The sequence below is a fragment of the Perna viridis genome, chromosome 7, assembly GCF_037379345.1.
Source record: "Perna viridis isolate PV_CMFRI_1.1 ecotype Kerala chromosome 7, ASM3737934v1, whole genome shotgun sequence".
In the NCBI taxonomy this organism is placed as follows: Eukaryota; Metazoa; Mollusca; class Bivalvia; order Mytilida; family Mytilidae; genus Perna; species Perna viridis.
The window spans coordinates 27,186,854-27,200,903 of NC_142451.1; the positions used below are offsets into that span (position 1 = coordinate 27,186,854).

General features: G+C 33.5%; 1 protein-coding gene across 2 annotated transcripts; it reads left to right on the forward strand.

Annotated features, from left to right (window-relative positions):
* The first annotated feature begins 810 nt into the window (after nt 1-810).
* LOC148612088 (stomatin-like) lies at nt 811-14,015 on the forward strand. Of its 2 annotated transcripts, none has more exons than XM_088593213.1 (9): nt 811-933; nt 4,566-4,630; nt 5,072-5,172; nt 7,384-7,456; nt 9,381-9,463; nt 9,766-9,969; nt 10,389-10,444; nt 10,746-10,824; nt 11,064-14,015. In XM_088593213.1, the coding sequence occupies exons 2-9, from the start codon at nt 4,615-4,617 to the stop codon at nt 11,250-11,252; spliced, it is 801 nt and encodes a 266-aa protein (XP_088449339.1). In that variant the 5' UTR covers nt 811-933; nt 4,566-4,614; the 3' UTR covers nt 11,253-14,015. The 2 variants fall into 2 exon arrangements, with proteins under 2 accessions (XP_088449339.1, XP_088449338.1); XM_088593212.1 differs by lacking the exon at nt 811-933 and adding an exon at nt 2,537-2,644.
* Nucleotides 14,016-14,050: the final 35 nt, after the last annotated feature.

The following is a 14,050-nucleotide window of genomic DNA, read 5'->3' on the forward strand; positions in this document are numbered from 1 at the left end:
TATCCCAGAGATACTCATATCAAATTAGGTAAATAACGATTGGGACAACACCTATGAGGAGCGTAGAATAGTAACGTATTCTCAGTAATGGTATTTGATAAACAACATCACCAGGAAATCGACATAGTAACTATACAATTAAAGATCTTGTTGATTATACACTGTACATACTAGTAATAGTATTCGAATTCCTAGATTTTGTTAGCTGATATGGTAACAGGCCTGAACGTTAACGCAGCAGCTCAGCTTATTCTGACTGAGTTCTTCAATCAGGTATCTCGAATGATGGGACCCACCACCAACACGCTTTGGTCTTCTACTAAACAGCTACAGATAATAACAGCCCATGTGAGACCGGAAAGGGTAATCAATACCGTATAAAAAAAAACAACCAGCATTTCCGCGTGTCTTCTGAGAATTAGACGTGTAATTATAGTCAATTCATTTTTTCCTTTCAAGACAACTATGCAAATTAATTATTTTGTGTCTGTGAGTTCAATACTTTTAGTAGAATCAACAGAAACCACCATTAGTAAACAACGCTAAAACATAATTGTATTCAAGAAACAATAGAAACTAAACAGAAATTAAACCAACAATCATAACTTCATTGTTCTTGTTTAAACAATAAAAGTATAGAATATAGATATGGTTTTCCGTGTTACACAGATGTACATATAATAAAATACAACTTAAGTGTAACCAATTCATAAGGATCATATTACAAGAGATACTCGGATATTCCGGGTATAAGGCTATGAGATCTTTCCACTCTGATTCGACCTTTGAGATTAAAGGTGGCTGTGACATAACTTATCCGGTAACTGTGTTGCAGTTCTGTTTTCATATTTAATTCAAACCTTGACCGAATTTTCTAGTCCATCATAAGGGACAGTCAACGAAGCCGAAGTTTCCATATGTAACATTTAAACGGTATGTACTTTTACTTACTATTTTTATGAAAACGACAAAATTATCCAATTGTTTCCGTTTAAATGCATGAGTGCTAAGGCCAAAAGGAAAATAAGCTTGTTAAAGGTTTCATGCCTTAAAATAGAGTTGATAGGAAGTGATTTCTTCTCTTTTTTTTACATTTTTCTACCTTGAGTTAATGGGTAAGAAATCTACAGTAGTTTATTAACGGTACCTATGCAATAATGTCAATAGAAAGCTAGGGTTCTGCACCAAAAACAATAGTAATTAGGGAAACCTTAAACATGTTTTTTTCTTATTTGATCCAAGTTGTAAGTCGCTAGGGGAAACATTATTGTTATTCAGTTCTTTGTTGTGTTCATGTGCATGCATATTCTATGCTATTTGTTCAATTTCAATATTTTTGCCAATAATACGCAGGGGCGAATTCAGGCGGGGCGTGGCGAGCGTGCGCCCCCTAAAATTTGCAAAGCATGGGTTGTCAGGGGTGAATTTAGGCGGTTTTAGATTGAAACTTTAATTAACTTGAAATTTTACCACAAAACATATCTACATTGCACCCACTCTAGAATATTTCAGAAATTAAACCTAAAAAATTTTTAACTGTGCCCCCTCATAATTTACATCCTGGATCCGCCCCTGATACATGTCAAATGCGTGCCTTTCCTCGATTCCCCAGAAGGTCAAAATTGTAAAATGACATACTTTTCAGAAATTAAAAACCAAGACAATTTGTCTTTTTGGTACTCATGAGACATAGTTATACATTCCTAAATTTAGACTTTGAATTTAGTTGATTTGTAAGATGAAATTGTCATCTATTGTTGGCCTTATTTTCGTATTTCTTTAATCGCGATGGTTTATCTAAAGTATTCCCGACGATCAGTAGGGTTTTATATTCCCACTAAAAGTGCCGTGACGGGACTACGGTACGTTTTTGTCCGTCTTTCCGTACCACATAACCAATTTATGTCAAGTCTTCCATGCTGCTGATAACAGGTTTTTTCCATGAAACACGTGTACAGCATATTTATTTATAAGTTATAAGCTCCCAGGTGACCGGCAATGGTAATTAGGACAGTCAATAGATTTGTTGAAGGGTGGGGCGTTGTCAAAGTTGGAAAGAGTAAAGATGCGTGGTTTGTATTGATGGTTTTCCGCCACAGAAGGCCCTACTCCACCACTTTTAACATATGGTGTCAAAACGACTGAATTATAGATTACTTTTTTTATCAATGGAGCAACTTATTAGTAGCTAAAATAGCTTTGAATTCAGCTGTCTTTGGGTTAATTATATAGTAGACATGCTGTCACAATATTTAAAATAAATATTTATTGAAGAGCACGATTCAAATATAACTTTGATACCATGTTTCGAAGTCATTGTATTCTTAATTAAAATCAATATGTTACTTCAAAGGTAAGTCTGAAGCATTTGTTTATTTTTTTCGTTTCATCATACGACAAAAAAAACACCTTAAAGTTATGAATATTCGCTTGTTACATGACTTCTCCTATGTAAGTGTTACCGCCATGAAGCTGTCACCTATAATGCTATAAAATTATCATGAGAATATACACACACACACATCGATTTGTTTACATTGTGGTTCATTTCGTTACCATGACAACATGTAATTTATCTTCTTCCGGTTTTGACGCTGTGGTCTTATGAGACGTTAAACAATTTGAATTAATTTCTACTCAAAAGGTAGGCCATGAAAACAATATTTACACACACTGCATCGTTATACATTATAGTTGTTGCATCACTTGTTAATGTTAGGATCAATCTCTTGTATTTATCAATTCCCGCAGCGCCATAAAGCTTAACTTACTGATTAATCTATAGAAGCTGCATCTGTTGTTTTCGTATGAATAGCGACGATTATCAAATATTTATGCTAATGCATAATGGTTTACATAGAGCGAAGTTCATGGCAAGTTTACTACGTGCGTATAAAATAATTATCTTTTTTCTATAATTAGGTGGTCGTCATTATATTAAAAACTTATTACGTTTTAATTAATTAACATGCAGTAACTATTTGAAAGCAACTTAAGTATGCTAAATTAAGTGATTGTCCAAAAAGATAAATGTATATTAGATTGGTTTTAATTTCTTAGACATTTACATGTACGTTTATGCTGTAAATAATGTTGTGTCTTATTTGTGTATGTTGCAAGCCCTGAGGTACGTGTATGTTTAAGAAATATAACACATGGTTTTCTCCACATTTAAGTGGTAAGGTAACTAGACAGCTACAAGTCCCTTTTCAATATATATGACACTGAGATATGCGTAATTATTCGCCACTGGACTTCGCAGCTTAATTTCTAGGGGAGAGCAAATTTTCGAACTTCTTGCTGAGGACTTCTAGGAAAATAGTCGATCGAATCCAACCAAGTTGATAGTTTATTTACTCCAATTAAATCTATCTAATATGACAAATGTGGGCCTACTAATTACTTCATTCATCGAGTACATGTAGGGACTAATAGATCATTATTTTACTTTCTGTTCAGACGATCTTCGCAGTCAGCCAATAAGATGTAACCTTTTGTGATATTAAAAGTATTTAAATGGCAATCCATATAAAATTCAGACACTACCAAAATAAAGTGATTCATGGTGTAGAAAAACTCACCGAACTACCAATGCTTTTTGAAGCTACATATTCTATATTTTTACATAATAATTCTTTCTTTATTCAGATCTGTATTTTTGAGAAAATCATACTTTCATCTCCCACTAAAATCAACCAAATTAAATAAAATCAAGAACGGTAACTCTTGCAACGTGGTAATTTCATGTGCAATCTCTCTCTCTCTCTCTCTCTCTCTCTCTCTCTCTTTATATATATATATATATATATATATATATATATATATATATATATATATTCTCAAAAGCGCAACAACCAAATGGTGAACTAAGACTGATTATGTGATCAGTAACTGTCAACAAAAAATACAGGTGAGTTCGGTGGGTTTTTAACAAACATGAATAACCTAAGACCTTCTGTCTGCTTTTTATAAAGACTGTTAAACCCGAGGGTTCAGAAAATGTCTTTTAAACAGAAAATAAAAATGGAGCGTTGTTAGATCAATTGTATTGCATCTTACAATGACTTGTAAACATTGATAATTACCTCGATCAGTGCTTACTTAACAGCTTTTTCTCTAAATTTACAGCAAAAATATATAACCCATGCATGTGATACAATTTCAACGTCTTAAACTTATCTTTCAGTTTTAATTGAGTTTCAAATTCCTCAAATATAACACGCATGTGCAATCTTTTCTAAAACAATCTTTATCGTATGACAGCAACCATTAATTCAATCTATGTTTAAATCAATCTAACACAAGAGTACGCGTCATATGAACCGTCGCAATTGTACTATCTTACAAGTAATCCACGACCTCAGTTTATATTTGACATTACTTTATTGATTTTGCAGCTATTTATTGCTAAAACTTTAATTCCTGGAACTCTTGTTATCGTGTTTTATAATAGCTTCTAGTCCCATGTGATCCACTAATTGATCGCTGGTAATTAGTGACTCTGTTCCGATAGTAAGATAACAACGTTTCTTTACATATCTCTCTTGTTTTGAACATATTTTTAGATCCAATCTGGCTGATAAAAATCCGGAATTAGAACGGTTGCAAGACGGAATGGAGCAACAAAAAGGTATGTCATCAAAACACTTGTTTTCTACTTGTTATACAGGCATTTCCCCCTGACAGAGTAGACTCGCGTTTGCGTGAGTTGTCTTCCCTTAATAGCAATGTCTACTTGGGGGAAATAATTATTTATTTCTTCAATAATGTGTAAGCATGGAAACGACAGCAGACATTTATTGATATTATGTAATAACTTAACAGAGTAAAATTAATGTGCATGGGACTGTCATGCATCTGTAGGAAGAAATTATTCCTGCAGAAGAGACAAAGTGGATACAAATCGGGCTTTAAACCTTAAAAAATAACTGAAAGTAACCAGTTTTCTTTAAAATATCAATGGGCTTTGGTTAATTTTGCTGTTCTGTTTGTGTGTGTTTTCAGCGAGTTTTCCTGTCTAGCAGGTCAGTGTTTATTCTTAATATATAAGTATTCTGATTATTGGTTTCAGAGACTGATGGCGATCTTGGGATTTGTGGCTACATTCTGTTTGCATTGTCCCTGTTCTTAGTTGTAATCTTCTTCCCATTCTCACTGTGTTTAACAATAAAGGTAAGTAAAGCAAGTTTGGAAAGGAGTCAAGTTTACCAGGTATGACCGAGGTAATGATTTTAATTAATTATCTAGGGGGTGTAAGACAGAATATTTTTTTTCAACTTCTTCGGGGCCAGAATATTTATTTCCAAAATCTGCTAGGTCCCATCTCAGAAACAAATAAGCATCTCCTTAGCCCAATGAATGATTACATACATATCCTCTAGAGCCTTAGTTCTCATCACAATCCTTCCATCGTAATAAGCCCTGTGTTTGATTGCATACAGTACGACTAACCGATATATCCTGGAATGTTGAACGTATCAGTTTTTTTTTAGATCATTTACTCATTGATTATGTCTGTATACAGTTCTGATTCTATTGTCAGCCAGAAAGTGATTTGTATGGAACGCCTAAACTGTCTGATGAGATACACGTTTATTTATGTGTTGTCAGTTTTATATTACTTGCTGTGGCTTTATAATTACATGTGGTCATTTTGTATTTACGTTATGTAGGAACATCATTACACTATGTCGTTTTGTCTTTACGTTCTGTCGTTTTATGATTGCGTTATGTCAACATATATTTACGTTATGTGGATTTATCTTTACGAGCAGCGGATTTTTTATTACGTGAGCTCGTTTTGTCTTTACGTTATGCCGATCTCTAAATACTTTAAATGCATCTTTCTTTTCTTTACGTGCAGTGATTTCTTCTTTAAGTGATGTGGACAAAATGTCATGATGACGTGTCACCCCGGAACTTTTCGATCGTGTAAACTTCAAATCAAACCGTAAAAGGCTAAATACACGTCACAACGCCGATTAAAAAAGTGCTGGACGAAATTAATTTGGGTAGTCTATAAATTAACTTCATTATACAAAATGAAAGAGTAATTCATCGACAAGGAATGCAAAGAAAATGCAATTGGCCATGAACTACTTCTAATGCTTTGAACAAGCCAAAGTAATTTGAAGTTTTAGTGATGAAAAGTGAAAAAAAAAATAAAGAAAAATCTAATATATACATACGATTTCACTTTATTTTTTTTCACTTTTTCTTCACCAGTTAAACGTCAAATTACTGTGAACAAGCGCTCCTGTTTTACATGGGAGTAAGGGAATACATGAAATTACAAAGTATCAACATGCAGCAATATTCCAACAGTCAAAACTACAAAGGAAAGTGAGTCAAGATCAACACAGTCAAACATCATAGCCACCCATAATCGGTTCAAACAATAATCACAAAAACAGGAGTGGTTCCAGGTGTTCCTGAATGGTATACAAATAGTACGTCGGCTGAGATAACTCACACCCCCCCCCACACACACACACACACACCCACCATCACTCATCGACCAAAATATGATTTTCAGCTTCCCTTATATCTCCCATTTACGAATTATTTTGTCGCAAAAAAAAATTAAAGCATTTTTGTATTTTTTTTGGCTACTTTTTATACCTTGTTGAGGCAAAAATTATTGTTTTTACGTTTTTTTCTTATTCTTGGAACATCATTCTTTTTTTCTATACAACGAAGTAAATTTACATATGTATGAATCAACATATATCCCAATGTCTCAGCTTTACAATGGTACCAAGAAAGTTATGGTAACACTTAGGGTTTTGGAGTGAAATGAAAACAATGTACCCCTTCTACACAGAAAAATCGCTTAAATTGACATATTTTTCAATGTCAAAACCCCTAGAGTATTTATTCTTCAGTAAACAAAAATGGCTTATTCTAATATTTTCTGTTTAGTATTATCACAATTAATACTTCTGAGTCCTTTTGATGAATTTTGGCGATTTTCGTAGTTAGAATTTGTCAATATCTTTGGGTAAAGCATAGTCACAAAATACACGAATCTATGTTGCCAAAGTGTCGTTACCACGCGGAACTTTTAATAAAAAAAACATGTTCAACCATGTTTCCGGATGAAGCACATGCTTTTGATAAAACTAGTTTTAATATATGTCACGAAGATTTGAATGTCATAAATCTTACAATAAACATCCACGCCTTAGTGTAATACATCAAATCCCACTGCCCTCCCCCCAACACTCCTTCCCTCTGGATAAAAACGGTCAGTGTCTTAGACATCAGATACCGTAAATTGATAAATTGTAGAATTTGAGTCAGATAGAAAGAATATGTATAATTTTGAATGATGTAATGTCAACTACTAGATCCATTCATTGTACATTTATTAATCCATTCTAGATAGTTCAGGAGTATGAAAGAGCAGTTATATTTAGACTTGGCAGAGTAGTGTCCGGTGGAGCCAAAGGACCTGGTATGTGAACAGCGGTCAAAATCATTAATCTTAAACATCTAAGGCCATTTAAAAGTGAATTTCCTTATTCTCGGGTCTCTTTGTTATGATCTTTGGTACAATGAGGATGGGGAGCGTTTTTTTCACCTATTTAATGCCCCAAAATAGGATTCTAGAATACTCAGAAGTCGGATAAGATGGGTTCAACTGTAATCTGACTAAAATTTGGATCAATAAAGATGGACCTGATTCATGTAGTCTAAATGCTAATTTGGTTCCTGTGATAAGCCAGGAAAAGAAGATGAAATAAGGAAGGCCATATAATCAGTCCATACGTCGCCATATTTTAATAACATGTTAGTATCTATTTGTTTTATGTCTGTTCGTCCGTCACGCACAAGATTTACTCTTGAATTCATCTCTAAGGTTTCTCTTTCTGTAAGATAAGACTCCATTAACCTGAGTATTGTACGTATTAATTTTGGCTTATACACTTTGTAATGGTAATAAGCCGTTAAAACACCGGTGCCTCAAATTGAAGTTCTACTCCGGACCTGACTTTTAATGAGCAACTCTGCGGATGTACCTAGAAAAGCAGAGGACGCATACCCTACCGGTGCACCTGGTCCTTGCACCCAATTTTAAGTGGAATCTGAGTTGCTCATTTATTTTTGTTACTTTGTATGTATTATTTTGGTTATTTTATGCTTTTTTAATGTGTTTGTTTTCCATGTCCCTGGATTACAGTTGTTTTATTTCTGCTAGAATTTTGGTTCCCTTGATTATTCTTTAACATTGCATTGAAACTTTCCCTTTGAGATTGGGACATAACATTTTTAACTCTGACACTCACGTCCTTAATGATAATAAATTGCATTGTAAGGATTTATACTTTCATTATTACAAATGCTAAATTGTAGATAGAGTGACGGGATTAAATCAAAGACCCCCCTCCTCCCCCCCCCCAAAGAAAAAAAGGACAATCGGGAAAAAATTAACAAATGACAGCTTGGACCCCTTTTTTTATCCAACCCCGTAGATGCAATTATTGAAGGAGTAATCAAGGGAACCAATGTTAAAGCGGTAATCAAAAGAATGTAATCCAGGGACAAAGACCAGACATGGAAAACAGACATACACAACAAAGAACATAAAGTAACTAAAATCATACATACAAAGTAACAAAAGTAAATGAGCAACTCGGACTCCACTAAAAACTGGGAGCATGGACCAGGTGCACCGGTAGGGTAAGCGTCCTCTGCTTTTCTAGAAACACCCGCCGAGTTGCTCATAAAAAGTCAAGTCCGGGGTGGACAAACGAGGAAAGGAAAACTATGACCCGTTGAATAAATCTGTTTTCATGGTGCTGATGGATACACCATAACGATCCACGAGTTCATGATGACGACCATAAAACTTCGGTAGTGATGACTTCAATCTTGTAGCAACATAACCCTGTTCCAGAAGCCTATTTGTTAGAGTTCTAGTGCTATACAAAACGTCTGCGTAGTCCTGGCAAGCTCTGGCATAACGTATGAGTTGTGATATGAACACTCCATACGCAGGAGCCGAAGGGATGTTGCCACAGATGAAAGGAGAGTTGACAATTCTGAATGAAAAGTCATCACGTTTGTCGTAAAGTTTGGTCAATAGTTTTCCTTTACCATCGGTTTCTAAGTGTAGGTAAAGATATGAGGCTGACTTCACAGTGTCTGTAGTATCTTTTATCTCAAGTTCTTTTGGGTAGATGAAGACAATATATCCAACTGATAGCGGATCAGAAATGTATTCACGTTTACACCCATAGAGATGTTAGATCTTTGGTTAGTTTACAGTCTCACTTCAAAGCATATTCCTGATACGTTGTACTGTTTTCGTATTAAACTTTTATTAAAAACTATATTCAGTCACTCGGTTAATCTTTCTAGTGACATATTTTTTGTAGGCATGTTCTTCATTTATCCTTGTGTAGATGATTTTAAGAAGGTTGACCTCAGAACGACAGCATTTGACGTTCCCCCACAAGAGGTTTGTTCCATTTTCTGGTATTGACATTTGAAAATGAGTTCATAATCAAGTTTACCATTTGACAAAGATGTTTATGGTAGGAAAACATATAACAATTGACTTTCAGAATGTTTTTTTTTTTTATTATAGAATCAGCTCATGGGACAGACAGCTGCAGGAACGGTTATTTGATGGCGTTTTATATATGTATTATGAAAAAAAAACTGTTTTCAGTAAAACAAATTTGTAGAATATCAATATTGCTTTGTACGATTCAAATATTTCTATGATGAATGCAATTTCATTTGTCCAATTAATTTCAGATTCTGACTAAAGATTCTGTGACTGTTGCTGTTGATGCAGTCGTTTACAGTAGAGTGTTTGATCCGACCATGTCAGTTTGCAACGTTGAAAATGCACAATACTCTACGAAATTGTTAGCTGCAACGACTTTAAGAAATGTTCTTGGTACTAAAAACATGGCAGAACTTCTTTCAGATAGAGAAAGTATTTCGGAACAAATGCAGGTACACATATTTTGGCGGGAAACGTCGATACATGTAACTAACGAGCAGATGAAAAAAAACAACAAAATACTGTCAGTTAATAATACTTATATAGTGTTAAAAGAACATGAAGATTATTCTATTCTACTTCATTTAGTGTAAGACATTAGCTGACAAACACTTCGTATACTAATGTATATTAATGTAGATTCATATAAACATACAATTTGACTCGAAAAAATGGTTGTAAACTATATAGATTAAGTACCGAAATATATTTTAAATTTAATGCCTTTCGGTCCTATACTGTATGCCGTGTGTTGCGCGCATGTCCACAGTGAGAAACGTCTTGGTTTTTATTAACATTCATGAAAGACGTAAGTCATAATTCTTCTTTTTTTAAAAATACGTTCCATGTTCGATTTTTTCATATATTTCAGAATATTCTAGATGTTTCAACAGATCCATGGGGAATTAAGGTTGAAAGAGTAGAAATGTTAGTATATTTCGATATCATGAAATATTATAATGCTATTTAATAATGAATGTCTGATACATTTTTTTTCATCTATGAAGTAAAATAACCTCAGTCACGTGGTGCACATTAAATAACCTGTTTCTTAAATCAAATTTTATTATGGTAATTTACTATAAATGTCATAAATTATTGTTTTGTCAATGATCAATACAATTTACCAGGCTGAGCACTAATTGATACAGACATTCTCGTAGACAAGTTGTATCATTATATTTCGTTATATAACGTTATTTTAGTTGTATTTTTTTTCTTCTTTCAGTAAAGATGTTCGCCTTCCCCAACAGTTACAGCGAGCGATGGCTGCAGAAGCGGAAGCCTCACGTGAAGCACGTGCTAAGGTAGTTATGTTTACATTACAATGATAAAGATATTCATGTACTTTTCTTCAAACCGAAATGTGTAAACTGCGGAAAAATTTAAACTACCTCGTGTCTGTGCATTAATGTGTGATTCAGTTGTGTCCCTTTGGCTATTTGCATCGTGAAATAAATTATCCGTTACCACAGAAACAATTCTTGTCGCGCAGAGAAGTGTTTGTGTATTTATATAACTAACAAGTCGTGTTTACTTGAAATAGGTTTTAGCCGCAGAAGGAGAACAGAAAGCATCTCGGGCACTGAAGGAAGCAGCCGACATTATGACAGAATCTCCCGCTGCAATTCAACTCCGATATTTACAAACTTTGAATACCATTGCTGCTGAAAAGAATTCTACTATTATATTCCCATTGCCTATTGACCTGCTGCAATCGGTTGTCAGAAAGTGATATTGTACTTGATGGGGAAAATTACCTACATATTCTTATACTTCCTGCGTGGGTTGGACTTGATCTTGCTTTCATACAAAATGTGTATTGCATATACTTTTTAAGTGTAGATTACCTTGTTAACAATCAGTAAATGTAATCATTTGAGAAACTGAAAATTTTATTCGATTTTGAATGTACTAGATTTCATAAAGTAAATTGCTTATGAAATGAAAAACATTTTTCAAAGTTTTGAATATATGATCGTTTTCTGGGGTTCACATTAAACAGATTTGCCTAAATATTCACCACATAATGGTTAATGCTGTAAGAAAAATCATTATTGATATAATTTCCGCCAATATACATGTATCTTCGTATAAACAAAGTTCAGCTGCTGAGAATGTAACCATCTTCTGTAAAACCGCCGAAACAATTATAGCTATATGTAGTAAAAGTGTGTATATTCATCATGGTGCCAAATTTAGTATTTACATGTATGTGTTGTACACGTGGAGGGAGTTAAAGAATTAACTTTATCCAAATCTTTCTTGGACCAGAAGTCCGACTTGTTTTCGGTTGTAAATATATTTTTAAAAAATCTTCGTGACAGGTAGATGCGGGTCTGATGTCTTGAAGTATTCCATTGGGCTCCTTAATTCTTAACATTTTTATATTTGTTAAATTAAATGTATATTTGTATCGAGTGGTTTCAATATACGCTTGTATATGCTGACATGTTTCGGAACCAAACCAAATGCTTAAATAGCTAATGACTGCTATATAGCATAGGTCCTTTATGGGGCGAAGATTGATCTTTTTTTAATTTAATTGTAGCATGTTATGCTTTCTAATGAATTATGGTAGATTTAGATGACATGGTATACCCTCTTAGTATTCTTACGGTCTAATAAAGATTGCTTCTCTGATATTTATTTGTTTTCCAGGAGGGAAAAAAACACAAGAAATAATTTTAATTAGACTGTTTGTTCTTAGTAACTATATAATAAGTCATAAATCAGAGTTCAGGTTTGATGACTTTAACTTTAAGATCTACAAATTAAGAGTATTTTATTTTGCACATGATAATAATAGTGTTGTGGCTGTTTGTAGTGTTCTTTGTAAGAATCATGCAAATTTTGTAAAATGTGATTCACCTAAAAACGGCTACATATGTTGTTAAGTTGCTTTATAGGTCTATTCGACGAAATGCATAATTATTCATTCCAATCTGTCTGCTCTTAGGAGATAATCCACATTAAAAATCCAACAGTTTCTATTGTATTTTTTTCTTATTTACAGAGTTATCTCCCTTAATTTTGAATTATAAGGTGCATTCTATCTAATTTTTATCTTCCAAGAACAGGGTTTATATGAAAAGCCACATGTTAATTTCTGTGTACTATAATATTTTAAACAAAATATCAAAAATAAAAATATACAGTTTGCATGATTCTTATCTGGAGTGCTATTTAAGTAGCGCTAAACTTATGTACCACAAATCAAGGGGCGGATCCAGAGAGTTCCGGTGTTTGAATTAACATTAATTTTGTTATTTGAATTTAACATTAATTTTGTTAATTTATGTACAATTTTGGCACGCATGAGCAAAATAGCATGGAACACCCTTTTATAACTTTCTAGATCCGGTCCTGAAAGCTAAGAACCAATATGTGTTCATAGTTTATGGCATTTTGTACATTGTATATGTAGTGTTAAATACATGTACATGTACATGTAGAGAGTGAGTCACTGGCGTATACATTTTGTAAAATATATAAGAGTGAGTCTTCCATTTTGTCAATTCATGTCAATGATTAACGTTGCTATATACTGTATACATGCTTAAGAAACTCCTAAGTTTTGTGTTCAATACTAGTCGAGTAATACCTTAATTTTTTTATTGACATCGACACCCTGCCGCACTATCAAGCGAGAGGAATGATCATGGATAGAATAGGATAATGATCGACGAATCATACCACGATTTCGATACTTTTTCATTTCTTTCGCCGGTAAAAAATCAGTATCAATTTCGGCATTTTTTAATCAAGCGGATTATTAGAAAATAAAGGACGCATTGCTATATAACCATTTCAAATGGTACTCGTTTTGACAATTTTTCTAAAAATTATATTAAAAGTTGCTTGTTTGTTCAAATTGTAGCAAAAGTAACAAAACTTTCGTTCACGTCAATTCACGATCATGCTGCAATACTTGATATATATCACAGTCTGTTTACGTTCATTTTTTCTAGCTCGACAAATGACGGGTGATTGAAGCGTTTTAGGCTGACAGTAATTACCGCTTACAACATTGTATAGCCTCTACTCTCTAGCAAGAAGTTACAAAATGTATATTATACATCACCAAACAAACCAAAACCCACGAAAAAAAACGTTCAAATAAACATATAATGTGACTACAAAGTATTCCTCCCTAATATGAGAGATGTGTAAATTAAAGATGGATGTTGACTTCTCTACGCTGAAGGTTAGGAAGTTATCATTTGTTTATTTTTCTAATACCGATCTCCTCAATTTTTTACATTGAATAAAGATTATAAAAATATAAATAGTTATGGATGTTCTGTTTATCGAGAAAGAATTTTTTCAATTTACCTCCAAATTAATGAGTACACATATAGTCGCTCCCTGAACCATCAGTGATTGCTTATAGCTATGTTACACATAGTAGCTTTTTTTACTTCTTTACATGGTAATGTTTATATGTACATGTATTTGTATGTTACCTTGATATGTAATTAAAAAGAAAACTTTCTTGTGTTTGTGTTTTGTTTTGCTTTTTTTTTTAGTCGT

Bases quoted from the DNA above. Each gene is read 5' to 3' on its own strand.
- LOC148612088 (XM_088593213.1), top strand. The intron at 5,173-7,383 runs GTAAGTAAAGCA...AATCCATTCTAG, and splicing joins CACTGTGTTTAACAATAAAG to ATAGTTCAGGAGTATGAAAG. The intron at 10,825-11,063 runs GTAGTTATGTTT...TACTTGAAATAG, and splicing joins CACGTGAAGCACGTGCTAAG to GTTTTAGCCGCAGAAGGAGA.